The sequence below is a fragment of the Balearica regulorum genome, chromosome 24 (genome assembly GCF_011004875.1).
Source record: "Balearica regulorum gibbericeps isolate bBalReg1 chromosome 24, bBalReg1.pri, whole genome shotgun sequence".
NCBI lineage: Eukaryota > Metazoa > Chordata > Aves > Gruiformes > Gruidae > Balearica > Balearica regulorum.
In genome coordinates, this window is record NC_046207.1 from 6,058,633 (window position 1) to 6,085,929 (window position 27,297).

A 27,297-nucleotide genomic window follows, 5' to 3' on the forward strand; every position below is an offset into this window, starting at 1 on the left:
AGATCAAATTCCTCCTCCGATGGCTCTGGGGAACCTGTCCTGTTTCCCTGTGAATCGCATCGGCTATTTCTCTGTGGTCCCCGGGGCAGAGTTGTGTCTGTAACCGGGTCGTCTGGCTAATGAGGTTCATTTAAGCCTTCTCGGTGAGAGTGGGAGAGGAGGTCTGTGTCTGCTGCTCCTGTGGGCAGTGCTGCTCTTCCTCGTAGCGGCCAGACACTATGGGCTCCTCATCCCGGCCGAGCCCCGCTCCAGGCGGTCCTTGGCTTCCCCCAGGGCAGCTCGGCGACACCGAGGGACCCTTGCCCGGGCTCGGCTGGGTCTGGGCTCAGGGCCGGCCTCGGGCAGCTCCAGGGGAGTGCAGGGCCGGGACTGAACCCGAGGGGTCCCAAACCTCATTCAGATCCAGCACCTGGTAGGCCTGGCGTCGGCTAGCTCCACCTAAACCCGCCCTTTAATAAGTGCATGGATTTATTAACACCTTCGTCAGTGTTGCTGGTATTTGCAGGTCAGCATTATTAACAGCAACCAGCGTCAGTTTAAACAGTATCCCGCTGGGCTTGAAACCTGGAATCACCCGGCCGAACTGCAGCGATTCTCAAGTTAGTTTCTCCGGACCCGGCACTCTGTATTTTCCCCTTCAATTAATATAGAGAGGGCGGGGAAAAAAAAGAAAAAGAAAAAAAAAACCCACAACCGGCAAAGCTGGGATGGATGCGGGAGGTGCTGGGATGGCAAGCAGAAGAAGGTCCCGTGTCCCAGCTCCTTCCTCTGACGGTGATGGAGCATTAGGAGCGTCCCTCAAGCTCCCGCCGTTGAGGACTGGGATGCGGTTAAGTGCTGGAAAAGGACGCTACAACTCAGCTGAGAAAACGGTCACTGCAGGGATATTCCCGGAAAGCCGGAGTCTGGCACCGGCAGCTCAGGAGGGAGGTCGGGATGATTCCCAGGAGAAGTTAACTCTTCCCACCTCACACATCAAAGGCTCAGCTCCTGCCTCGCTGTCTCGCCCGCGTTTCCTTCACAGAAGGTTTTCCGCCTGGAGCTTTCCCATGGCTCTAACGGGTTGGTTCAACATCTTCAGGGCGTCTAGTAGCTCTTTACCAAACGCATCCCCAGACTAGATCAGCACAAGATAAATATTACTTTAGCATCCCTACAACACGTGCGAGGGTATCTCATTTGCATATTTCTAGGTTAATAATCGTGAGGCAATTGCAGTGTTTTGACAACGATCAAGAGCTGAATACGCTTAATATGCTTAATATATGCCCTCCAGTTGCACAGAACAGAAGGGCAGGGTTGCAAATATGCATTCCCCATTTGTTTGACATTTTGAAGAAGGTAAAGAATGGCTGAACTAATGGCGAAATCTTACAGTCATTCAATAATTTAGATTTTATTGAATATTCCCCTTCTTTCCTCCGACATTTCAGTCTTGCTAATTAGGACAAATAAGAAGGGGCCTGCTGTTAGCAAGGATAATAACTGGCGAGGTTCCATTTATTAAGTCACTTTCCGTGGGTGTAGAATTGATCTGTGGCTGTGACTGGCATGCTTTCTAGACCTGCAGCAACTTTGAGAAGTCATTATGATCTACAGAAGGCCCCTTGTTAGAGATTTGTATTGATAAGGTGTCAGGGTTTACGTTGGGGGGTTCGTGGAAGCCCCTTCCCCGCCCTCGTCCCACCCCGGTGCTGCCTCCTCCGTCTGGCGGGGGGGAGGCCACCCCCTCCCAGCCCCGTGCAAGGGGGGGACCCTGCAGAGGACGATGTCCCTCTTGTCCCCTCCCCTGCGCCTCTCCCTTCCCCTCCTCCCTTCCCCACGGAAAGGGCGTGTGTGTTTGTGGAAATCCGCTGCAAGATCGATTTGCGCAGAGATACATCTATGTACACGTATTTTTAAGTTGAAAAAGAAGCTCCCTTCTCTGGAGAGGCAAAGGGGATGTACAGAGTCATGATCCGAACCAGAACGGCTCGGAGCGGCCCCGAGGACCGGGCGGGCTGAGCCGCCACCGCCGCTGCGAGCCCGGGGCTGCCGGCCCGGCCCGGGGCTGCCCGGCGGCGCTCGGGGCTCTTGGCGTGGGCCAGCCCCGACCATCTGATTCCCTGCTCCTGCCGTCCCCCAACAAGCCTGTATTCAGGATTGCGAGGGGGAGGAGGCGAGAGGGGAAATATGTAAAGCACTGGAACAAATGGCGCTTTGATAGACAACGTCTGGCAGTGCCAACGCTGCCGCTGAGTATGTTCCAGAAGCTGGAGATATTAAATAAACTTAAAGATAATGAATAGCCTTCTGTGGTACTTGGGCTGTGCCTGGGCTTTCTTTCCATGCATGGCTCTGGGACTTTCAGAGCCGAGAGGAATCGGAGAGAGAGGGCAGCGCGATGGGGGGGCAGGGATGACTCCCAGGCTAGGACGCGAAGGCAACTCGTCTGCAGGCAGTGCAAGCTGTGCACTAGAGGCTTCCTTTTCTTTATGGGAAGGTGTTAAGTAATGTTCACTTGCATAGTTTAATTGCAATCTACTTCGATTTTCAATATAAACCTACTCATTCCCGGAGTGAGATGCTAGCAGGTTTGAAACGTCTGCTCGTTTGGTATGGAAAGAGGCTGGTAATATTATTAAGAATAAGAAGGTAGCCGTAAAATCAACCCCCCTTTGTTACAGCGGGAAGAGATAATCCAGATCTGCGAACAGCAATTTCGAAAACATCTGTCGAGGGCTTTCTTTATGTCATTTTATTTCTTTTTACAACCCGAAGCAGAAAGCAAGCCTGGCTCTGATGCTCTTAATCCGAAATAAAATACCGGGCGACCACGCGGAAGTTTCCTGGACTCCACGCTTTCCCCGGGGACTCCGGGGTTGGGGGAGACACCGCCCAGGCCAACTCCAGGCACCGAGCAAAGCAGAGAACGGCCCGGCTCTCGGCGGGGGGAGCCCCCGAAGGCCCGGAGCCCCGCCGGGAGCGGCTGGGTCCCCGCGGCAGCCTGCGGGCCGGAGGAGCTGGGGGGGCGGCCCGGGCTTCGCCTTCCCCCCCTAACCCTAAAGAAAAGGGCTGGTGGCAACGCCGCTTGGCATGGCTGCTCCGCTCCTCTCCGCGCCTCCCCGCGCCATTTTAAGGCCGCCTCCGCGGGTCCTTCCCCCCCCTTCCCGGCCGCTCGCCCCCTGCCCCACGCGGCCCCCCCGGCTTCTCCTTTCCGCGTTACTTTCGCCCAAACCCCGCTTGAACGCCTACCAAATTTCTGCCGTGTCTGAGGAAGCACCAATGACTTAGCAAAGACGTAATATGATTTATTTTGGGTGTCACCGCGATTGATTTCTGCGCTGACCCCTTTTCATTCATAAGCCTCCCCACCCCCACCCCCCTTGCTTCACCCTCCCTCCCTGATATATGAGTTTTGTATTTAAAATTACATGTTGCGAGAAAGCTTTCGTAAAGGGAACCGCCAGCCGGGACAGAGCAGCACAAATTGCGGTGGAAGGAGATCACAGATTTGGTGGGGGGCGGGGGGGGGGGGCTGGTTCGTACTGCTAAAAAAAGAGGAGAGGAAAAAAGAAAGGCCTCTTTCAGGCTAATCTCTTACTCCTCAATAAATAGCATTTATTTGTTGACTAAAATGCCGGCACACACCACCCTCCCAGGGTGGATTTTTTGCACTTACTCAAAATCCTCCCTTTCCGCCGCCTTTTTTGCAGTCCGGGACGAATAAAACACCAATAATTGCGATATGGCATGTCTGTATTTTCTGCTGCAAGAGATGAGAGGAGGAGGAGTGGGCTGAAGGCAAGAAGCAGCGTTCGCCTTGCCAGGCCGGGCTGGGGGAGAAGGGGGGATCGTCGCGGGGAACCGCGCGGCCCCGCCGCCCCCAACACGGGCCGTGGAATGTGCGTGGGCTCCGTGGAGCGGCCGCGGCCCCCGCCGCGGCCCCAGCGCCTCTCGGATCGCTGCCTTTGTGTTGCTTTCCATCCCTTTATCCAGCGATTTCCTTACAGGAGGGATTACAAAACTATAACGGCAGATGTTAAAATTGGAAACAAATCTGCTTTGATTTAGTTAAATATATATATATAAAAAAATAAATAAAAAACAACCTCAAGGAAAATGCAAACAGAACTGAAGACAGCAAATATTTCGGACTCCCGACGCCTTTTAAAATGTTAGTTGGGAGCAATTCCTTTTGTCTCCCCTCTCAATGCACACGAGGAGATTATTAGGACATCATTACTGCAACGCAGGAAAGAGGAAGGCGAATGAATTAGGCAAAAATTAGCACATTTTCGAATGAAATATGCAGCAACACACGTTTCCTGGTTTTATAAAGACATTTATTTACTCTATGAAAATAATGTACAATAAATAATTTGCCATTTACTATTAAAGGATTTGAATAAATAGTCTACATCTAAAACTTAAAAAGAGGAAGGAAAATTCCTCTGTTGATTTTTATTTGTTTTAATTTTTATTTTATTAAGAAATCTAAAAGTCTCGTTCTGATTCCTGAGAAAGTCGCTTGAAGGATTTACAAATGTTTGCTCTTGGGGGCTGACATCTCTGATGTGCGTGAGAACTGTAGGGTGCTTTCTTTCAAATAAATAAGGAAAAAAATAAAACTACAATTAAATACCTGCACTTAGCAAAAATCGGGCTGTTCTTTCGTGTGAGCCTTCTAGAATAAACATTGGGAGGGTGATTCGGGTCCCACAGCGTGAGGAGCTTTAAAAGAGTTTGGCGGGCAGGATGGGGTGATTGAACGAGAGACGGCTTGGGTTTATTTCTGGGGGTGTCCTCCCCTCACAGGAGGCTGGGGGGGGCTGGCAGTGGCTCGGGATGGGGCTGGTGCGCCTGGAAGGGGCAGAAACGGCGAGGCGGGGGGATGAGGGGACCGGGGGTCGCTATTGGAAATTTAAATGTTGCAAATCTATAGTACAAAGTGCGCTTGTAAAAAAGTCCAGGTCTTCCTCGGAGAAGTGGACGGGGCTCTCCAGGGAGCCCTGGAGACCGGGGGAAAGCCCCTCCGAGAGCTGCAGGCAGGACTCTGCCGAGAAGATGCTCAGCTCTGGCAACAAAGGCGAGTCCTGGCTCTCGGGGTAGGCACGGTCCGAGGGGCCGGCGGCGGCGATGGGCTCCCCCGCGGCCGCCCCCTCCGCCCCGGCCGCCGCGAACCTCGGGCTCCCGGGCTCCTCGCTCCCCGGTTTGTTGCTTTGGTAGGGCCCGCCGGGCTCCGGAGCCGGCCCGAAAGCGGGGCTCTCCTCAGCCTCCTCCGCGGGGTCGCTGCCCTCGTCCAGGTTGGGGTAGACGAGATCTCCGTCGAGCGGTTCTTTGTACTGGGTTTGCCTCTTGTGCTTCATCCGGCGGTTCTGGAACCAGACCTTGACTTGCCGTTCGGTGAGGTCGAGCAGAGCCGCGATCTCCACCCGCCGGGGCCTGCAGAGGTATTTGTTGAAGTGAAATTCCTTCTCCAGCTCCAGCAGCTGCGTGTTGGTGTACGCGGTCCGGAGCCTCCTGGAGCCGCTGGTGTCTGCCAGCCCCTGGATGTCTTAAACACATAGAAAACCGCACGTTGCAAAGAGAGAGAGCGGGGGCAAGTGGAGGGTCTGGATCCGTCCCCTCCCTGTTGCGGGCAGGGCAGAGCCATGCCCGGCGCTAACGAGCATGAGGAGAAGGGGGAGCCGCTACGGGAGAACAAAAATGTTTAATTAAACTCTTCCCACTGTGGAAGAGGGTTTGAAATCATTCTTCGGTCCCCTTGCCCCAAGGAGGAGAAAGGATTTTGCTTTCTGGCCTCTCCCTTTCGAGACCTTCCTTCGCTGCCACCTTGGCGGACAAGGGGAATTTCGACCCTTTCCTTCCTTTTTTTTTTTTTTTTTTTTTTTTCCTTCCCCTTTTGCCGGTAGTTCGGGGACGGACGCTTTGATTTCATTATTCCTGTATTATCTGGCCAATGAGCTCCGGTGTCCGCCCTTCTCCTGCCCGAGCCTTTACCTGAACCGTGCCATTAAAATACTGAAACAGTGAATTGTGCCTTAAACATTTTGTCCCGGGGGAAGGAGGGTCCCTGCCCAGGGCTGCTGAGCTCCCCGGCCAAGGGGCGCCTCGGAGAGAGGCTATTGCTTTATGGGGGGGGGGGGGGCAGGGAGGGATTTGAGGGGTGTATTTATCTTCTTTTGCAATGGGGAGCTAGCTCTCCCCACCGGGCTGGACGCCGAGAATCGTGCTCTCGCTCTTTCCGCCTCCCCATCCTGCTGGTAGCATCCTCCGTATTACCCACCCGTCTTTCTTCCCCCCCTCCCTTCTTCTTTCGGATTTGGTTTGGTTTGGAGTTTGGTTTTGTTTGGTTTTTGTTTTTTTTCCCCCCCTGTAGGCTGTAAAAAAAAAAAAAAAAAATCAGGGTTGGGAGGGAAAGTCAAGGAAATGGAGCCGTGGCTCAGCTGCCAGGTCCCCCCCGCTGGAGCTAAGAAAGAGCCCGGCTCGCCCGGACCCCTCTCCCTCTCCGCTTTCCCAGAAGTTACAGCAATTTGCTTTTTTATTTGCGGGGGGAGGAGGCAGGAGAAATATCTCCCCCCCCCCCCCCGGCTGTGTGCATTGCTGCGGTGTATTTTATTGCGTGACACGGTTTCGGGGGAGGTGCGGGGCAAAGTCTGTTGGGGGGGGGGGCTGGGGTAGGGCTGCTCTGGGGCGGGGGGGGGGATTGTTTATTATTCGGATCCTCTCCGATTTCAGCAAACACCCCCTCACACCCCCTCATTATACGAACCTGCAGGAGATCCTGCGGCAGGGACCGGCACCGAGGAAGATGATGGGGGGGAAGAGGAGGAAGAAGAGGATGGAGCCTGGGTAGCTTTCTTGGACGATTTCTTCTCCTTCATCCAGGGGAATTCCGCTGCCAAGGGGCCGGGCTGTGCCGGAGGCTGGGGCTGGAGCTGGAGCAGGCCATGAGATGCTCTTTTTTGGCTCCTCGGTCTTGCCTGGCTGCTGGAACAAGGATTCAGGCTGAGGACGGTTTGCTCAAAAGGAGGAGGAATTAATGTCGAGTCCTTGATTGATGAAGTTTGAAATGTCTCCAGGACAGCGGGAAGAGACGTCAGGCACTCTGCGAGCGAAGGCTGGCTATTTATAAACCCGATCTCCCTCTCAAATTCAAAATTCATGGCTTTTCCAGGGCCCAGGGTTTAAAAAGCGGGAGGGGGGAGAGGGAGGAGGAGGGGGAGAGGGAAAGAAATCTGAGGGCCTCAGTTTTTATGGCAGTGACGATGATGGTTCTCGGGCTTTTTATAATTGTTATATTGCTGATAATACAGGCGTATGGGGACCTTGCTCTATTAAACTCGAGACTGGGGCGAAATTGCAGCCAATTGGTCACGTGGCCAGCCCTGGCCAATGGCAGGCGGGGCCTGGTGGCAAACAGAAAGCATTATTTTCTTTAATTGATTAAAAAAAAAAAAAAAAAAGAGGCTAGAAAAGATCCCCAGAAAAGCCTCCCCCCCACACCCCCGACATCCCTCCTCGGCCGGCCGCCGGCTGCCGGGCCGTTCTGCCGGGGCCAGTGGGCGGGCAGCCGCTGCCTGCGCTGCCTGTGCTGCCTGCACTGCCGGGTGCTGCCTGCCCTGCCTGTACCGGGCGGCTTCAGACGCCCTCGCTGAGCTCCCGAGAGTTTGTACCCCCGGGAGGTGGGGAAGACACGACACCAGGCGTGGGAAAGGGGGCTTTGCCCCCCCCCGAGGTGCCCGCCGGCAGGCAGGGAAATGCAGCCTAAACCGCAGGCGAGCTGGGATGGATCTCGGGTCTGGCAACCGAGGCCGGGGCTGCCTGTGTGCATTTGCATATCGTAGATATATATTTTGCAGAGCTTGGAAAGTTCAGGCCAGCAGGAGGGTTTGGTCCGGAGGTTTGTGTCTGAGTCTAGCGCTTAGGAAATCAAGTGAGCTTTCAAGTCAAGTATAGTTAGACCAGCCCGATTTACCTGGTTACATTACTTTTAAAGAAAGAGCATAATCCTTCTGCTTCTAAAGCCAGACTTAATGGACCCTTTACACTTACCTTAAAGGCCAAACATGTTTTAAGGCCACGGATAGCTTTGAAATCACATTTCTTCCTTCTCATCTTTTCCCCCCTTTCCCCCCACCGCCAAAAAACAGCTCCACTTCCAGAGTTTACAAAATAAATTAAAAAAATGAAAAGGCACTTCCCAGGAAGACTTCTTTTTTTTTTTTTTTTCTTCCCCTCTCCTTTTAAAGTGCCCGGGTCCACACAAACTGAAAAGAAGAGAGAAACGATCAATCTTTTTGACTTTTGACAGCTCAGCCTAACTCACTCAGCAAAGAAATTTGGCTTTTTCAAAAGAGTTACGTAAACCAAGAAAGATTTAAAATGTTTAATCCAAGGGCCTGAAAGTAAAAATTTCGGGGGGCGGGAGGGAAATAAAGCGCCTGCTGCAGAATGGAGATGTGGCTGGTTTGTAGTTTGTTTGTTCAAGCTCCATTTCTCCCATTTTGCAGCAGAGAGGGACTGGGAGGCTGCATTCACGCGGGGAGAAGCCTAGAAACTTTTGTCAGTTCAAGCATCTGTGTGGGTGGCAAGGGTTTCTGAGAAACACATAATAAATCTAAAGCTGAAGCCGAGGCCGAAGTGCAGTTTAGCAAAGGGATGAAGAAAATAAAAAAAAACATTTACAAAATGCAGCTCGATTGAAGGGAGGATTTCCTTAAATATGTAGGATCAATGAATGCGCTTGTCGAAATCAGCATAAATCTACTCAATCTTGGCAGATCAGGACTGATATAAAAATTCGTAGCTGAGTTTCCTATTATTTCGTGCTTGTTTGGATTAAAGTGGTATTTTGGGGGTGTTGGGCTTTGTCATGAGGCTGCTGGTTCCTCCCTGCTCTTTGAGGGATGGTGGGGTTCACTGGGGAGCTGGGATGCAGAGAAAGAGTTTGGGATGTGAAAGGAAACTCTTTCCAGCCGCTCTCAACTGTTCTCGCTGCTTTTGCTAACATTAAAGTTGCAAAGGAAAAAAAAAGAAGAAAAAAAAAAAGAATCTCTTGGGGAAAGAGGGATTTTTCCCACGCACCACACGGAGGCAATGAAAAAAAAATATCACTCTGCTTAAGGGGAAAGGCATCACCTTATAGGAATAAATCCACAAGGTTAGTGAACGATAGAGAAATACAATAATTGTAAGACAAACTCGGGCCTGCTGCTTTAATGCTGCGGAGCAAATTAAACCGTGGATGTGAGGAGCTGTAGGAGAAGGAGCTCATCGAGAAGCTGAGAGGTGTCACGCTCTGAGCCTCGGAATTGGCTTCTTTTTCCCCATTTTAAATAGTTCCTGGGAATCCCTGACACAAACCCCAGCAACATGGCGACCGGGATGCGAGACTGGGAAAATTATATTCAATGGGGGGGGGAAGCCAACGACAAACCTCAGCCCAACCCAAGCTCCTGTTCTCTGAGCCGATCCCAATCAGAGCCTGCACGCCTTCATGCTTTTAAATTACAGTATCCCCGAATGGTAAATTGCTCTCTGCATGGACGGGCATAACCCAGCCCCGGTCCTGGGGAGAAAAACAAGCCCTGTCTCTGTGTTATACCGTTATTTATTATTGTGCGAAGGTTATAATTATTAACCTGGAACTTCATTTATTAAGAGAGATCAGGGATAGAAAGAAATACAAGATCATTTCTCATGCAAAGCTTTCTCCACTCGACCTTTTTATATGTGTGGGTTTATCCAGGCACCTCTGGATGTCCCTGGCTGTGCACACAGGTGTATGAAATATGGACACACACATACACTCCCTGTTTCTACAGTCCAGCCCTTTTTTCAGTACCTTTTACAGCCTTTTCACCCTTTTCTCCCGGCAGCAATCAAAATCCCCCTCTCCTTTCCTCCGGAGGGGACCTTCCCCTCTTCAGCAGCCACAGAAACGGAGCATTTCGAGCCTGACAAGCAGTTCACTCCCTTTCCAGAACCATAAAACTTTTATTGTCCCTCGCTGCTTTAATATAAGTTTTCTTAGGGCTTTAGAGCATAAAAAGTAAATTATTCACGGTATTATCCCATCTGCTTTCGCTGCTGGCAAAGGGTTATTCTCCCCTTTGCTTCCACTGATAATGTAACCTTTGGCGGCGGCTTTTCCCCCCTTTTAATAACAATTTTAGATGTGTGTGTTAGTCTGAGGGGGTGTAGTTGTGTGTGGATGTCTGTGTGCATGTGTGTGCACATGTATGTCTGTGTGCATGTGGTACATGCCTGTATTTTTATAATAATTAATTACAATAAGTCATTTATTTTCTCTTCACTTTTAAGGTCCCCGCATGGAAACTCTGGGGCTTTTTTTTTTTTTTTTTTTTTTTTTGTGATTAATCCTTTTCCTTTGTTTTCATTCGCGGCCCAATCGCAGCCCGGCCCCGGCGCCACGTGACGCCCCTTTGTGGCCGCGGGCGCGGAGGGGGCGCGGAGGGGGCGCGGAGGGGGCGGCGGGGCCGGCCCGGCCCCTCTTGGCCCGAACGCCCGGGGTTTCACCCCAAAAGGGGACCCAGACCCGCACCCCGCAGTCTGGACTCTGAACCATTTCGAGTCGTCCTTTTCCTGCGCTCTCTTCGCTATTTTCACGTACACATTCTTTATTTATGCCTTTAAGTCCGACTGATAGGACAAGATAAAATTGATAACAGAAAGTTTATTCAAGAATTGTTCAACAGACAACCCTTAAGCAAGGAAAGAAAATAACTACTATAAGAACAAAGAAAGATCTCCAAAGAGGAGGGGTGAGGTGGGAGGGAAGGATTAGCTATAGTTCTTCTAATTCAGGACTATACAATTACAGTCTGGTTCTGCTCTCATGCCTCCAGTAGAACTAATTACATTATTCATAAGTACGAAGGTAACATAAAACTACTGGTCTTTCTAAATTACAATAACTAAAATAAGCTTGTTGTACAATGACAAGGAAACACAATGTCCTTTATAACAAGTAAATACTAAAAAAGTACAATTTGATTCTTTTTTCCTCATATAAATACATAATATTGGGGATAAATAATACAAAAAAAGGAAAATATTTTAAACTGGCTATAACCAATAAATATATATGAATGTTCACCAGAACACACACCTATTGAAGGACGTCTCGACTGAGTTGGACGAACGCCCTTCAAAGTTGTTTTTATACCCATTATATGTAAACTCTAAGTGCAACAAAGATGTCCAGACAAGAAAGCATTAGCAAATACTAGATATCCATTCACTTTTGCTTCGATTGGAGGACATTCCATTTGTTCAAATATACCCTGTTTTCACGTAAGGTCAAGAGAAGAGGAGGAAAGAAGCGTAGGACTTCTAAGTCTTAAGATTGCTTTTCCGTTAATGAACCCTAAGAAAAATACCCCCCAAAACAAAAAACCCTGGCGTCGTCGAATGGAGACTTCATGTCATCAGAGGCGAAGGTGGGAAAATATTCAGACCTGTCAACTCTTTCTTCCTCTCTTTGGACTGCTGTTATTGTTGGAGGGAGGCTTAGGCATTTCGAAAACTTGTTTCCCAAACCTTTTGCAATTCTTAGACCTCTCTTATTCTAAAATTTTTTTATTATTATTTGTTTTTGAGAGGGGAGGCAGGGGCTGGAGGGGAAGAGCGTGAATCCCACGCGTTGGCAGGTATGTATATTTGCAGTTTATGTGGGGACTGGTGGGAGGTTGCTCAGTGAAAAAGGATGCCCTTCCTCTGAAGGCTGGAAAGGACAGCGCGAGGTTCCTCTTGAGAAGGAATTGGAGAGGAGGGTAGTTTTCTTGCGAATCTCTTTTGATTGCATATGTATACACGTGTGCATGTTTACGTAGATGCAGACACCAATTGTAAGGACTTGCCTGGTTGACTGTTCTCCTTTCCAGTGTCCGAGAATTATCACTGACAATCTGTGCTTGGTTTGTAAATGAAGGATGCTGCTGCTAAAAATCTGCTAGATTCCCACAAAACTACCCCAAAACCCATTTCAGAAGCATTTGTGTTGAAACGCAGGAGGTATATCTCTTCAGAGAGAGCGAGCTGCTCTTGGCAGTAAATACTGAAATGGGTGGAAATTGTGCCTAATTTAACCCAGAAATAATAAGCAAGCACAACAACCTGGTAGAAATTGCCCTGTCAAAGAAAAAAAAGAAAACAGCTCAACACAAATGTTCCTGAAGCCGATCCTGCCCTCTTCCCCTCTCCCATGCCCCATGGTGGGGTCCCATCCGCTTCACCTGAGCCTGTCCCTTGCTCCCTATCACAGGTGGGTCAGCTTGGGCGCCTCTTGGATTCTGCCCTGAGAAGAAGCGTGGTGCGTGGAAAGGTCTGTGTAGGTGGGGTGGGTCTCGCATGGTCCGTGGTGCTGGCTCGGGGGCATCTGCGGAGGCCCGCTGTAGTCCATGTTGGCAGCCTGGTGATGTGGCAGGTGATTGAGACCATAAAGGGATGGGCCAGAGGTGGGCATAGAATCCACATAGTTACCTCCAACATAGACGGGGCTTCCTTGCATACTGGGAGTCCCGTAGGTCACCCCGTTCCCTTGTAAGACATGGGGGTCGTACTCGGGGGCCGTGTTGGTGTATTTCTGTTGGGAGGGGCAGCCTTTGATGGGGTTTTGGTAGTTAGTTGACATGGCATAGGCATTTTGGTGGGGTTTATTGAAGGAAGGCGGCGAGGGGGCATCATAGTTACTGCTCATGGTGTGCAAGGCGTTCATAAATCCAGCGGAGGATTGCATGGGCTGGGGCGGGCTGCCGGTGGGGGAAGGCCCTCCAGAGGAAGACCCCATGCCTTTCGATTTCTGATCTTTCTTATACTTCATCCTCCTGTTCTGAAACCAGATCTTGATCTGCCTCTCGCTGAGGTTCAGCAGGTTGGCCATCTCCACGCGGCGGGGCCGGCACAGGTAGCGGTTGAAGTGGAATTCTTTCTCCAGCTCCACCAGCTGAGCACTGGTGTAGGCTGTGCGGGCTCTCTTGGAGGCCGAGGAGCCTGGAGGGCTTTTCTCGCCGCTGCAGGTTTCTGCTGGCCGCGAAATGAAATAAAAGATAATTACTTACATGCAGAAATTGAATGCATCGTTTCTTAATAAATCCTGGAACAGGCACAAGAGTTCGACCCCCCCTTCCCTCACCCCTTTGCATTAGCCTGCACTCCATAATCATGTCATTTATTAAGAGTTCTGTTCTCCAAAGCTGCCCCTGGTTTATGAAAATTTGATCATGTCATGTAGAAAAGGATTCCAGGGCCATTTATTTAGGAGTCGATTATTTCCAACAGATAATTTTGAGAAAATAATATTTGGCAGGGGGGCAGTCACTGCAAAGCCAATTAATACTAACACGGGTCAGTGTTGGGAGGTATTTTGTTTGCCGAGGTACGAGTGCACACATGCGAGCACATCTTGTGTGTGTCTTGTGTTTGTGTAACACAAATATTTGCATGTACATTGTTAAACACCAAATTCCATTTGTACCTACCTTTTTTGTGAGATAAATATATTAACGTAGAGTGAAGTGTGTGCCGCAAAGTTTATATGAATATATTTGTCAGAACGGTGCTATTTCCATGCTGACTTTTTTTCTCAATCAGGTTAGATGTGCGTGTGTGCGTGCAGGAATACCCATGTGTTTATGCATATGCTCTAGATATGCGCAGATACACTCAGAGCACCATGTTTACTGCTGTGTCTGGAGGCAGGGAGGTGGGAAGAGAACAAGCTCTCCGCTTTAGCATCGCTAGGCTGAGCAGTGGGTGTACATTTTCATGTACCTGTATCTGCACAGTCAGACGTTGGCTGTGTACAACCGCCCGGTTGTATTTCCCTGTGGTGCTTTGGCTATGTTTAAAATAAACCAAGTGTGCACAGTCAGTGCTGCAGGACGGGCCAAGGCTCGCTCAGCCTGGCCGGGGCATGCGGCTGGCAGTCTTGGGATCATGCCCAGCACCAGGATCCTCGCTGGATCCTCTCCCTCTCTCCCCTCCCTCCAAACAAGACCACTCCGGCCGATGGCTTCGTTACCTCGCTGTTCAGGAAAGCGGACAGTTACAAAAGCAGAATAGTGTACCTGTGCTAGGGGAGCTGTTTTTCTGCTTGGAGTTTTGCCTCGATTCTTTCATCCAGGGGAAAATCTGCTTGGTGAGACTGGCGTTTGCACTGAGGTTGGCTTTGCTGGGGGCAGTTTTACCGCTCCCCGACTGGTTATTGCTGTTGCTACTGGTGCTGTTGGTGGCAGGGTTTGGGGGCGGCGAGACGGGGGGAGGCGGATGGTGCTCCTGGGGCAAGCTTGGACGCATGCAGCTCCCGTTCAGGTCTTTACTTTTTGCGTGCGGGGTTGTGTTGCCAAGAGACTGGAGGGAGCAGGCGGACCTCTGGTAGTCGTTCTCCACGTGAGAGGCCGGCTGGAAGGGCTGCTGGGGACCCTCGTAGCCGAACCCATTGGCACTCCCGTAGGAGTAACCCCCAAAGAGCGTGGAGCTGTCGTAGTACGTTGTCTTCTGCATCTCTAGGACTCCCCAAAATGATTTTTCCGGCTACCAGGGTCTTGACACCCCTATGGCAGAACATTGGCACCCCAAGGCCACGTGACAGGCCGTTTCCAGCTGTCTATTGGAAGCTGACCTGAAAGGTTAGGAGAAAACACACAATAATAGTACCCGGCCTATGAATCCATCTTGGGGCCTGAAAGGCCCATGACATGAATAGGGTCCCGCAGAACAGGGCGAACAGATGCTTTGAGCAGATTTTGTCCTGTGTGCAGCCTAAGGAGGCTCAGCAAATGTTACAGTGCAAAAGTGTTGAGCTGATTTTGGGGGGTAGTTTTCCTGGTTGGTTGGTTGGTTGGTTGCACCTTTTTTTTGCCTTAGAGGATAGCACCCAGGATGTATAACCACACACATGCTCTGTAAGTACACGTGGTTTCATCTGTATACATCTATTTACTTCTGTATTTGTCTGTATACACACACCCGTACATACATATACACATGTAGATGTAGATGTGTGTGTCGGGTGCACATATACACATCCATGTCCAGATAGCACACAATGAACGTAAATATAAGAATGCAGAATGGATAATTGCTAGCTACAAGCATGAAAGGAATGAAAGTCTTGCTTTCTTATCCCTGACCTATTCAAATCAGCTATTCACAGGCATGAAAACCAGCAAGACATTATATCATCAGAAATTAAAAGTCTGCTAAGTTTATTGTAGGGCCTCCTGTCCAGTATATTTGTTTTTAAACTGGAAACAGCAAATAGTCAATATGTTTTATCCAGGTAACAGTGTCCTGACACAGTTGGCTTGATTTGCTGTTTACACAATGTCTTTGGAATTCAGTGCAAATATTTTCAGCAGATTTAAACAGGGGCATGAATTCAAGAATGTGCTTCCTTTGGCCTGTTTTTCAGTCTCTCTCTTTGGCAGCCCAGGTTGTATTTAGAAAACATACCCCTTCATTGCCTGCACTGCTTTGTACTCATCAGTCTTGAATCTGGAACTACCATTGGCAAGACGTGATTCTAAAACCAGTTTAATTGCTGTTGGGGTTTTTTTTCCTTGGAAAACAAACGCATCGCCAGACCATTTGCTCTTAACTTTCTACCCTTTGATTTTTCATCGTTCCTCCCTCCCTCAATCCAAGCTCAAAAAAGTCTAAAAACCCAATCCAAACCCTCAAATTACAAAATGAAACCTTCCTTTTTTCTTTCTCTCTGGCCTTTTTATTTTTCTTTATCCCTTTTGTTTTTTTTCTTTTCTCAAAACATAAACTTTCTCAACCATAAAGACAGAGTAGAAATACCCTTAGAAATATGAAAACTGTCTTGACCTGAAAATAATCTGATGTGTGAGGATAAATCAAGCAGCAACCGTATTTCAAAAAGGCAGTGACTTCTCTCTGCAGCTCAGAGTTTGCAAGGAGCCACTGTGCATTTTGTTTTGAAATTGATATCCATTGTATATTTAATTGTATCTATTGTATATTTAATTTTATCTGGGCTCTTTCATTCTCTAAAATAAAATAAAATAAACTCTGTGGAGATAAAGTCTAATGCGATATTTCTAAGTACCGGGGTTTAACAGAAGCCACAGCTCGACAATAAATAACATCTTTTTTTCCCTTCCCTGACTGCTGTGTTCTTATGTCATGTCATATGAAACCTCCATATACTTCTAACACAGCCTCAGACAACATGCCCACGAAGGGACTGCTTCGCTTTTCTACACTGATTAAATCCTTTATGCATTCCCAAATCTGTATTGTATCTTCCACGGAGATGTATTATTGTCTACAGAGAGGATGATATCCTTGCTGGAAGTTATTCTCATTTGGTTTCCTCACCATGATAAATATGTCTTATTAAAAAGTAGACTCCACTACCCGAGCCGAGAAGCTGTGAATTAATTAACAAACAGCAGCGCCTTTATTATGAATAGGTTTGCTGAAAATATCTACGAGGGCAGAGGTGGGAATTTCTCCAAGGCCTTCCTGTCTGGCATAGGTTTCTTAAAAAAAAAAACAAAACAAAACAAATCCAAAACAGAACCAAGCGGAGAGGCTCAGCTAAAGCAGCTAAAAATAACAGCGACGATTTTTTTTAAAATGTCCATAAAATAAATTTACAATCCCCTTCGCCCAAAAGCTCGCTCGCTTGTGGCTTCCACAGAAGATTTGCTTTGTACCTCATCTCTCAGCGCCTCACAAATGCCGCTCATTTATCTTTGCCGAGGACGGCCGCAATCCTAATTATTTACTCCAAGGAATTGTTTAAAAAAAAAAAAATCTCAGGCAGAATAATAAATATTCGATTATCTCCTGTTCCAATTAAACCCGGGCAGGATCCGCGCTGGGTGTTTCATCACGCTCCAAGTTTCACTTTGCGAGCGGTAAAATTTAACCACAAACTCTTTGCCTGCAACTTTTGAGCGCGAGGATTTAAAGACATTTTAAAAAAATAAATGAAATAAAAATCAGGGGAAGGTGCGAGAGGAAAAAAGCTGCGGGGAGGAGGATGCTCGGGGGAAAAAAAAAAAAAATCAAGCAGTCGGGGAAAAAAGATTAAAGAAATCTAAGGCAGACGTATTCTCCTGTAAAGCCATCCCCTCCATGTTGGAAATCCGAAATTCACAACCTGACTGTGTTTATGAAGAAGAGCAGCGCCTTTCCCCTCCCCCCGCCCCCTCCTAAGGTATATTTCCCAGAGCCAGCGAAAACAGGCATAGCCCCGCTTTTAATTTAAATTATTATTAATAATAAATATTCTAAACGTGCCCTTAACAATAGGTCGGCTGCTGAGAAAGAGCTCAAATCCCAGCGACTGCCTTGCGATGGATATGCCTGGAAAATAGAGACACATTCCTAAAATTTCCCTCTTCCCTCCCCCCACAACCGAGCTTCACCCCAACCAGAACTCCCCAGTTGTAAAGCAGGGGGGAAAAAAAGGGCCCTGGATGAGGGCTGCAAAAGAGTCTCTGCGTGGAAGGAAGCTTAAAGCTTGTGAACTCTTCTTGAACCGAGATTGGAGTCATATGGTCATAAATCATTGGGACATATACTCCGCCATTCACAAAGTGATAGCCTATTTGAGTCCGGCTTACCTTAGTCTCTGACGAGCAAAGCACAGGCAGACATAATATATTTTCACATCCAGCATCCACGCAATCAATAAGCAAGGAATGACCCCCTTCCTTTAAAAACGTTAAAGGAACATACGAGAGAGAGGAAAAAAATCCAGCATATGCATGTATATATGTATAAAAAAAAGCCAAAACAGAGGGGGAGGGGGCTCAGCCAGTGGAGCTTTCGGTTACGGCAGCTCAAATTGTCTCTCTGTCTCCGTTTGGGGAAAAAAAAAAAAAAAAAATCAAGATGCTTTCCAGCTTCCAAGATGTGCAGAAAAGCTGAGGGCTTTGAATGGACAAACCCTGAGATTCTAGTTGCCCTATAGACTGGTACGCGCTGCTCACTGATAACAATGGCCTCTGCTTTACCACAGCAAAGGGGAAGAAGGGAAAGGAGAAGGGAAAAAAAAAAAGAAAGAAAGAAAAGCTGAACACAACACAACACACACACACACCCCCCCCCTTTTAACTATGCAATGCTTGGCTGGGATTAAAATAATAACGAAAAGAATCCAGGCTACGGTGGGGAGGGGGGTGGGCGAAGGGGGGGAATAAAGCGAAGGGGATATTTAAAAATAAAGATTTGGTTTGGATTGCCGGGCAAAGCCAACGAGCCTCCCAAACAGCGTCACTAGTGAAAAATTATGCTAATTGCAGACGTGGTGGACAGAGGCCTAGGCAGAAAGATAGCAAAGCTTGCCTTTGATTCACGTGTTTAACAATTAGGTGTCAATTTATGCTAATAAACCGTTTCAACATAGTCATAGTCTCCCCCCTCCCCTTCCGCGGCGGCAATCGCGGCTCTTTCAATCGCTGATGCTTTTCCTCCCCCGGCCCTTCGGCTGCGTTTGGCTCCTCGCACCCCCCCCACCCCCCCCAAATAAACCCCACTTTTCTGGGGCCTGGGGGGGAACACGGGAGCCGCCGGCCCCGGTGTTTGCAAGGGCGGAGGGGAGCCGGGGAGGAACCTCTTGTGTTGATGCAACTCCGCAGCCCCGCGTAACTTCGGCGTTAAGTTTGTGCGACCCAATATCTGGGGGCTCCTCTCGGCCTCCGCCGGGGAGTAGGTGCGGGGTTGGGGGGGGGGGGGGGGGATTGTTCAGGGTGCGAATCACCCCCGGGGGAGGCCAAGGCAGCGGCGTGTTGAACAATAAAGATGATTATTATTGCTATTATTAATAACGCCGTTATTGCTATGCAAGGCGCTGCTGCTGTCGCCACGGGAGATTTATGCCTTTCCCCGCTCCCACACGGCTGCCGAAAGCAGAAACTCGCCAAGATGCGTTTTGGGGAAAGTCCGTGACGAGGAGGGGCTGGCGAGTGGGAGGAAGGCAGGGCAAGGAATTTAGGTGTCTGCACTTTTTTTTTTTTTTTTTTTAAGTGCTACTTTTGTTTCACATCGCAATTATCTTCCCTCCTTTAATTCTGGCGCTCACTCCTTTGGGTTAAGTGCTGACGGGGGGGAATTTACGTTTAGCAAAGCAAGAAAAAGAGGGACCACAAAGGCTCTTTGGACTTCGCTGGGAAGGTATGACCCGTCGGGGGGCGGGGGGGTGCATCGCCCCTTTTTTTTTTTTTGTGCGTGTGTGTTTGTGTGCACCTTTAGGCTGGTAACTCTGGAAAGAAAAAGAAGAGTGTCCAAGTAAACATTTGACTTTTGAGAAGACTTACTCTCGGTTGGACAGCCAAGGTTTTCTAGGTGATGGATAAAGTCTTATCCCAAGGACTACGGTGGTTCCAGCTATTGTTCTGGCTGCAGCCAGATCACAGACATGAGGGTTTCGACCAGAGGACACCATTATTGCCACCCCCCCACATCCCCCATCTGACTTTTTATGAACTGCTCCAACATAAATCTTCTGCTACAAGATAGTTCCTATTTTGGAGCCCCGGCGTTGAAACTCCAGGGAAGGAAAGAGGAAAAACAGTCGTGAACTATTCTTTTAAAGACTTTTCTGTAGGTAAAGCACTCTATAGGTTTCCGGCTACGGATCTCCACTGACTTATTTGGAGTACCCAGGCAATGAGAAGTACCTCGGATTCTGCAAGTAACTCCTCTGAAGTGCAAAATTTGGTTTTAACCTTAACTGTCAGCCGAAAAAAAAAACTGTTAAGGAGGTCGTTGCACGTTTATATGTTGAGCTTCTGTAAGTAGGTTTTGGGGTTTTTTTAGGCTCCCTGTGTATTGCCATCTTTGCTTTGGTTGCAGCTTATTTTTCTTTAAATTGTAACTCCCTCGCACTCGTCACGAAATCAGCAGCAAATGTTGCAATCTGACTGGGTTTCCCTTCAAAGGGAGTACAGGAAATACTTTCCATTTAAAACACTCTCTCAAAGTTAAGGCCGTAAATCACAAAGTTTAAAGACAAGGCAGTAGCAAAATGAAAATAGCTGAAATCCAGGGCAGCCGTGCTTATTCTGGGGTTGGTGGAGGGGAGGAGAGGAAAAAAAAAAAAGTCACGTTGGGTGACTTTAGAGAAGGAATGGCTTCCAAGCCTGATGCAGAGGGAGATACGGAGACACACACAGACAGGGGACCAGGTAGGATATTCAGCAAAACTCACCAATTCTCGGATGTCTGGTCCAGCAAATTCGAGGCAGCGGTGGACTTTGAGAAAGGAGAAGAACTGAGGGGGGAAGGGGGAGAAAAAAAAAAAAAAAGAAAAAAGAAAAAAGTATGAAACTTCGGTCAGAAAAGCGTGGATAAGGGACTTCATCACAGGGAGAAACCTTTGGGTGGAAATGGGGAGAAGATAGGCTCTAATGAACAAAAGCCCCAGCATTTCCTCTGAGATTATCTCCATCCAAGTAACCACAGCATTTCCAGGGATTGCACCCGTCTCCATCCATTGATAACCCAATATTCTCATCAGAGGCCGTGGACATCAGGTTTATTTCAGTAAATCTGATGCGATCTCCTGTCTCTCCGGCATTTCCTTCCACCTTCCCCCGTGGAAACCCCCCGGGCGAGGAAAATGTTTCTCCCGTTCTGGGGTTCACGTTAGTGATGGAAAAGGTTTGGCGTGAACCGTGGGCGCTTTGTCCACGGCTGGTGGTGAACTCTGAATAAAATTTTAAAATATATATCTATTGGGAAGGGGTTTGGTTAAATTCTGGTGATAATATCAGAGTTAAATGCTTTTAAGAGATAAAATACATGCAGTTCATTATCTCTGGGTTCAACAACAGCGTAACAGTAGGGAAAATAAGAGGCCGTTTTCCTGAAAGGCAGAAAAGCCTTAAGCACTCAGAATACGTTTTTTCGTGTTTCTCCGATGTGCTCGGAGGATCGCCACGAAGGGGGAGAGGGCGGAGATGCTTTATAGTGTACGAGGACATCATTCACACAGCAGTGATTTGGTATCAGAATTAACGGTATCGAGCCGTAAACATTTTTAAAGCCACGCCGAGATTTATCACCGCAACTTTGGCACGAAGGACTCGGAAAGGGAGAAAGAAAGGGAGAAAGAAAAAGCAATCTCATTTAAAAATATTTTCGTTTTGGGAAACATTCAGTCGCTTTAATAATCCTGTTTCCGTTCTGTATGTTGATGTTATTAATCTCAAATAAAAATGTTCCCCTCACACCCCTACTCTGCTTGTGACAACATCCCCGAGTCCATAAATCACCCGCGGATGCTTCGTGACCTTCTCTAGTCGGCGGCCTATAGCTGTATTTTTTATTAGTATTATTATTACATGCGCGCACACTTTAATACACAGCTTTGGCAATATTCCACTTACATCACAGCCTTCCCCGGTTAACTGGGGCTTTTCAGTTCCCTCTGCAGAGTACACACAGACATTTGTAAAGAGGGGAAAAAAAAAAAAAAAAAAAAGAAGAAGAAGAAGAAGAAGAAAACACCCTTTCTGCGCTGTGAGCTCAGCAAACGCAAGCTGAGTCTCGGGAAGTTCCTCCCACGCCGGGCCCGGGGAGGAAGGGGACAAGTGGGCAGCCCGAGAGAGAGGAGGTGGAGAAAAGAGGGGGAAAATCGCGTTTATTTGGAGTGGATGCGGGAGGGAGGAGGGGAAAAGAGGAAACAAACAAACAACCAAAAAGAAGCTGGCATAAATAACGGCTCCAGCCAGAAGGGCGTGGGGGGGTGTTTGTTTTTCTTTGTTTTTAATTTATTCCCTCGCAGTACAGGCAGAAGAGGGATGGAGCGAGTGTCGTGTCCCCCCCGCCCCCCCCCCCCCCAAGTGTTCTTTGTTTTGGTTTGGGGGGTTTTGCTCTATTTTGTTTGCATTAATTTTTCTCTTCGAGGCTGTGCAGGTCCAGCCCAGCCCCTGCTCGTCCCGCACCGGCCGATGGGCTCCTGCCCCCCCCGGGGGGCCGCAGGGCACCCACCGCATCCTCCGGGGGGGTGGGGGGGCTGCCCACCATCCCATGGCCCGGTTTTTTGTCTAAAGAGAAGGAGTTTGGGTTTTCCCACTCCACAAACAGAGAGCTGGAGGGAGGGGAGAGCTCCGAGGAGGAGGAGAGAGTTATGGAGGGTCCAGGACCTCCTGAAACCCCAAACAGAAGCCAGCCCGGATAAGAAATCAAAATGAAACTGAGCGAGCAGTGCGTTTGCCTTGACAGATTAGACCTTTTTCTCCCCCTGACCTTTGCTTGGAAGAGCAATAACTCACCAGGTTAATGATCAATCAGCGGAAGTGCTTTGGAATTGTCTCAAAAAAAAAAAAAACCAAAAAAAACCACCCAAAAATAAAAACAACAACCGGGCGGATACACAAGTGCCCGGCTCCTGCCGGGGCTGGGTCCTCCCGACCCCCGCAGCACCCCTCTCCCGTGGGTCTGCCCGTCGCCAAAAGCCTCTTCTGGCCCCAGCGGGGGGTGAGGTGCGGCTGGATGGGGGGGGCATCGGGGGGTACGTGGAGGTGAGAGAAAACGGCATTTGCCATATCAGCGTGGTACAAACAGCTATTTTGGGAGCAGCTCGCCAGAGACGGGCTGGGAATCACCAGCCCCACTTTTCTTCTCTTCCCCCCCCCCCCCCCCCCCCCCCCGCTTCCAAATGCCAAAATAATAGCTTGAATTATGCGCTCACGTGACTGGGACACGTCAACCTTTTGCCCATTTTATACAGAATCGGTAAATGACCCGCTCCCCCCTCCAGTCCCACTAATTCCCCCATCAGCAAATTCTCCAAACTTCCCGAGCAGCCGGGCAGGCGATGCCCCTCGCTCCCTCCCGCCGCAGTTGGGGCTGCCCCGGCCTTTGGGCGTTCCGGGCTGCCTTTTCTATTCTTTTTCTTCTTTTTTTTTTTTTCTTTTAGTTTTTCTTTTCCTTTGTATCTTTTAACCTGAAGGCGAAGGAAGCGAACAAACACTAACCAGGAAAGCGCCTGCAGCAGCCACCGCTCCCAAAGCCTCAGCGTCCAGCCAAACGGCAAAGACGACGGAAACCGAGGGAAAAATAACGGGTTCGGGGGACAGGAAAAACGGAGAGGGGCTTCTCTGCCTCCCCGGCGGCGGGGCAGCGCCCGGAGGCCCTGGGGATGGGCTCCTCGCCCCCGGAACGGCGCCGGGGCTGAGCCGCTGGCCCCGGCACCGAGGACGCGGTTCCTCTGCTTCCTACGCTCCCGTCCAGGCTCCCCGTTTCTTCCCATTTTACACCCCCACCGTCCTCCTCAAAAAAAAAAAAAAAAAAAAAAAGAGAGAGAGGGAGAGGGAGAAAATGAGGATTCAAAGCTTTCTCCCACTGCCCTTCCTTCGCCTCTCGGGAGAACCAGGCACCCACGCTACTGCCGTGGCCGTTTCTGTGATAAAAGGAAGGAATTCGGTTATTTTTTGCAGTGATACTCGCCTGAATCCGGGACCCGGCTGGCGCTGGAGAACGAGCTGGGCATGGGGGAGAAGGGACCTGGGAGAAGAAATGAGTTCCATTTTACCTGCTTCCATCTGATAATTCATAAAGACTAACAATTTCTGAGGAGGAAGTCTCAGGAGGGGGAGAAAGAAGGGGTGTCAAGGGATTATATTTCTCTGTTTTGGGATGTTTACACTGAATATTTATCGTCTGTAGGGAACCGTGCGGATACCACTGAGTCCTGCATCCTCCCTGCACAGCGCATCTCTGAACCCCCAGCCACAGGCACACACCCCAGCCACTGCCCTTCGCGAAAATCCTCTAGTACTGTAAGAGTATTCGGTCTGGCATCCTCATCACCATATCAAAGAGCTCCCATCCACCCCGGGCTCTTAGTTAATTTTTAATTAGGTGGGAAAGCTTTGGGAACGGCAATGTTTAACGCAGCAGAGGACACGTAGATGGAAGCGGGGGTTTTAAATTCTATTTTTAACATGGATGAGACAAGGCGGTGCTGGCGCTGGCCGAGCTGGGTCGCACCTCCCTGCAACACGCGTGTTTTTTGCCAGAGATACCCCATCCCTACGCCCACCCTGGGCAGAAGGGATAGCCCACCTGGGGAATTACCCGAAGAAACCAAACTGTTCGGTGCTCACTCCCCCCCCACCCCCCCAAAAAAAAAAAAAAAGTATCATTCCGGTTCTCTGGATTCACCCACTGCTGCGGTGGCACAAAGAGGAGCTGAGCTCTCAGATCCCCCCTCCACACCCGGGATCAGATTCCCCACGCTGGACAAAAAAAAACCTCGATTTTTTTTAGGGAGGATGGGAGAAACAAAAACTGGAAGGGTGGAAAAACACCTCCCTCCTAAAATCTCCTGTCCCAAAAGAGTAGAAGTGGGAGCACTACCACCATACGGTTAAATTTCAGAAAGTGTCCATTAATATCAATTTACTTCAATGAAAACTTTGGTTCTTCATGAAGTTGATGATTTATGATAAAATCAATTAAATTACGGCCACTTAGGGCCTGCGGTTGCTTCTCAGATTTCATTCGCCAACAGATCAAGCGCTTGGTAAAAAATTTCAAGTTTAGCTGGAGGCGAGTAAAGATAATTCTGAAGCTGAGGAAATTTAATGCAAAGCAATTTTCCGGGAGGGGGGGGGGGGAGAAGAAAAAGAAAAAGAAGAAGAAAAAGAAAAAGAAAACAGACGCTAGTGCATCCGAGCTCCTGCCCTCTGCCAATATACCCGTTCGCCTCGGGAAATATTAGACACTGAGTCAAAACTTTTCCAGTTTCACAATGTATGAGGACATTTTTAGAACTGGCAACTTGTCCCGGGGACTGAGTTATTATCTCGCTCTAAAGAGAAAAGAGCCAAAGGAGAACAGAGAGCACATATATATATATTTAGAAAAACTTTCCAGGTTTAATTCGATTTCTCGGAGGTTTTTTTCCTTCATACAAACGATTTTCCTGTCTCGCTCTTAAAACACACATCGGGCGTTCACGGGGGAGGATGAGGGAGGAGATTTTTTTTTTTAGAGCCAGAAAAGAATAGCACAAGTCCATAGAAAATAACGCGTCCGATATTCCCACGCGAAATCTCGCCCTCCCGGCCGTTTCCCTTTCAATCCCAGAAAGTGCATTTGAGCGAAATGACCCATTTTCGAGGACATCCCTCCCTCAAATCCAAACAAACCTTGAACCTTTTTAAAACCCTGATATTTTCAGGCTCGGACCCCCCCCCCAATAGCCACCGCTTTCATGCCGAATATTTAAGAATCTCAGTCTTACCCATTTCGGTCAAATGCACTGGCGGGCTAAAAGGAAAAGCAGCTCAACTAACCAGATGTTCGTTAGTCACATCTGCCCACTACACCCAGACCTGGGGAGGGAAAAACCGCTACGCACAGAGCTTGGGAAATCTTTTTTCTTTTTTTTTCTTCTTTTTTTTTTTTTTTTTTTTTTAGAAGCCCTTGTAATTAGGGTCTGCTTCAAGTAAACAAAAAACTTTGTAGGGCCATAAATCACCATCACATACATTCTTCAGTTTAACACCCCGCTTTTCCAATGGGCTTTTGTAGTTTCTTTTTCAAACGGGAGAGAGGTGCTAAACCTTTAACAAATGTGTCCCAGACAAACTTCTCGGGGAAACATGCACTTGGAAAGAAGCGGTTTGCGGTCAGTCTCTGTTATGGACCCTGCCAGATAATTTTTTGCTCATCTTCAGCTTCCCCGATCCTGCTCCCGAGGCATCAGTCTTAATTTGTTACCAGGAGAAAGTCAGCTATAGCTCACGGTGACCGGTGGAGAAGCCTGTCAAAGCTTTCGGAGCAATTAATTATATCTCACAGCGTCGGAGCTGAGAAGGTAGGAAAGGCAGAGCTGCATCATTCTTTTATTTATTTTTTTAACTTCTTACCTGTGATACTGTCCGACCCAGGACTTCAAGAAGAAGGAACGAAGCCGGATCGGGGTGGTGCGAGTTCGCAACTGGAGCAGGCAAATTAAGGAGAAGAAACTACTTTATTGCACCCCGGTGGATCTTGCTGACAGCTTTCTCGGACGGTTTGGATTTTTTTTTCCCAAAGATGTTTTGATTTTTTTTTTTTTTTTTACTCGCTCAATTCAAACGGAACTGACTTGACGTGGAGAAAAATAGAAAATCTTCCAAAACAGCTTAAAGTATTGCAAAGATGAGGCCCCCTTTGCAGAGAGATACCGAGCAGAGGAGGATGAGATGGGGGTGTCGGGGGAGGGGGGGTAGTTGCGCACACGTTCCCCTTTAAAAAAAAAAAAAAGGCCCCAAAAAAACCTCCCCCACTCCCGAATCCTTGGTATCTATCTGGAAAGCTGTTTCTCTTTATAAAGACTTAAAATGTTGCAAGACGGTTATAATACTGAGTGACAAGGAGTGCTGGAGAGAAGGGAACCAAATGGATTCTGGTTTTTAGAGCCAGTAGGAATTGGCCAGCCTTCAATGTCAGGATTCAAAATTGATTCCATATGTCTCGTCCGAGGAAAGGGGAAAAAACGAAGGAAAGAAAGAAGGAAAGAGAGAGAGAGAGAGAAAGAAAGGGGGGGCAATAAAAGTTATGCAAAGCCCACCGGTTTCTTTCTTTCACCCCCCACCCTTCCCAGTAGCCCCGGGTAAATACCCTGTTATTAAATCTTGCCCTTTTTCAGGGAATATTTTGGACTCTCGCGTTTGAAGCACGGAGAGGCACCAGTAGCAACAAACCAGATCCTGGAGGTTATTTTTAGACTCGGCTTTGCTGGAGCTGACCTCAGCGCGGGGAGAGGAAATATGGATCTGGATGCTGGTGAAAGGGCGAAGCGTGCCATGGCGCGGCGTCGGCTCCCAAAAATCGGGAGGGAAGGGGGGGGTGGGGGGGTCGGGGGTGCAAACCGTCACCAACAAAAAAAAAACCTCCCACCCACCCACCCCGAGCTGGGCAGAGGCGAGCGGCTGGAGCGCCGGCCCCGCAGGCCGGTGATGGGCTCGCAGGCTCCGGGGCGCAGCGGTGGTACCGGCGCTCCCGGGGCGGTGGGAGAGGGGTTCGGGGGGGGGGGGGCCGGTCTCCCTTTCCCCGTCCCCTCCCGCCCCCAGCCCAGAGGCTGCGGATTGCCATTCCCTACTGATTTCACCGGGACAAGCTTGGAGAGAATTTGACCCAAAGTTTTTCAGGCTTCTCCCCTGACCTCTAGATACCGCTGCCAATAAAGCACTGATATATTTCGCATTGAGTCGGACATCAAAAGGAGACGAAATAGCAACGAGTGGGGATTTCTTCTTAACCCCTCCCCTCATAGCTACGCTAAAAAAAATAAGGAGTCAAATCTCCACC

The 27,297-nt window shown here is 48.9% G+C and overlaps 2 protein-coding genes across 8 annotated transcripts in view; both read right to left on the minus strand.

The window, feature by feature from the left end:
• Positions 1-4,303: 4,303 nt before the first annotated feature.
• HOXB2 (homeobox B2) lies at positions 4,304-8,028 on the minus strand. The gene is made up of 2 exons (XM_075775227.1): positions 6,755-8,028; positions 4,304-5,536 (listed from the first exon to the last, which is right to left on the minus strand). The coding sequence occupies exons 1-2, from the start codon at positions 7,146-7,148 to the stop codon at positions 4,893-4,895; spliced, it is 1,038 nt and encodes a 345-aa protein (XP_075631342.1). The 5' UTR covers positions 7,149-8,028; the 3' UTR covers positions 4,304-4,892.
• A 2,641-nt stretch (positions 8,029-10,669) lies between these two features.
• The window catches only part of HOXB3 (homeobox B3), a 57,968-nt gene continuing 41,340 nt past the window's right edge, over positions 10,670-27,297 (minus strand). For 3 of the 7 annotated variants that reach the window (XM_075774969.1, XM_075774967.1, XM_075774970.1), the window contains exons 3-5: positions 20,198-20,260; positions 14,076-14,629; positions 10,670-13,032 (exon numbers count right to left, since the gene is read on the minus strand). In XM_075774969.1, the coding sequence (XP_075631084.1) occupies positions 12,266-13,032; positions 14,076-14,511 (1,203 nt within the window). In that variant the 5' untranslated portion in view covers positions 14,512-14,629; positions 20,198-20,260 and the 3' untranslated portion in view covers positions 10,670-12,265. Of the gene's footprint in view, positions 13,033-14,075; positions 14,630-17,609; positions 18,071-20,197; positions 20,261-25,871; positions 26,832-27,297 lie in introns of those variants that run through there. The other 4 variants (XM_075774971.1, XM_075774973.1, XM_075774972.1 and 1 more) reach the window with 4 other exon arrangements.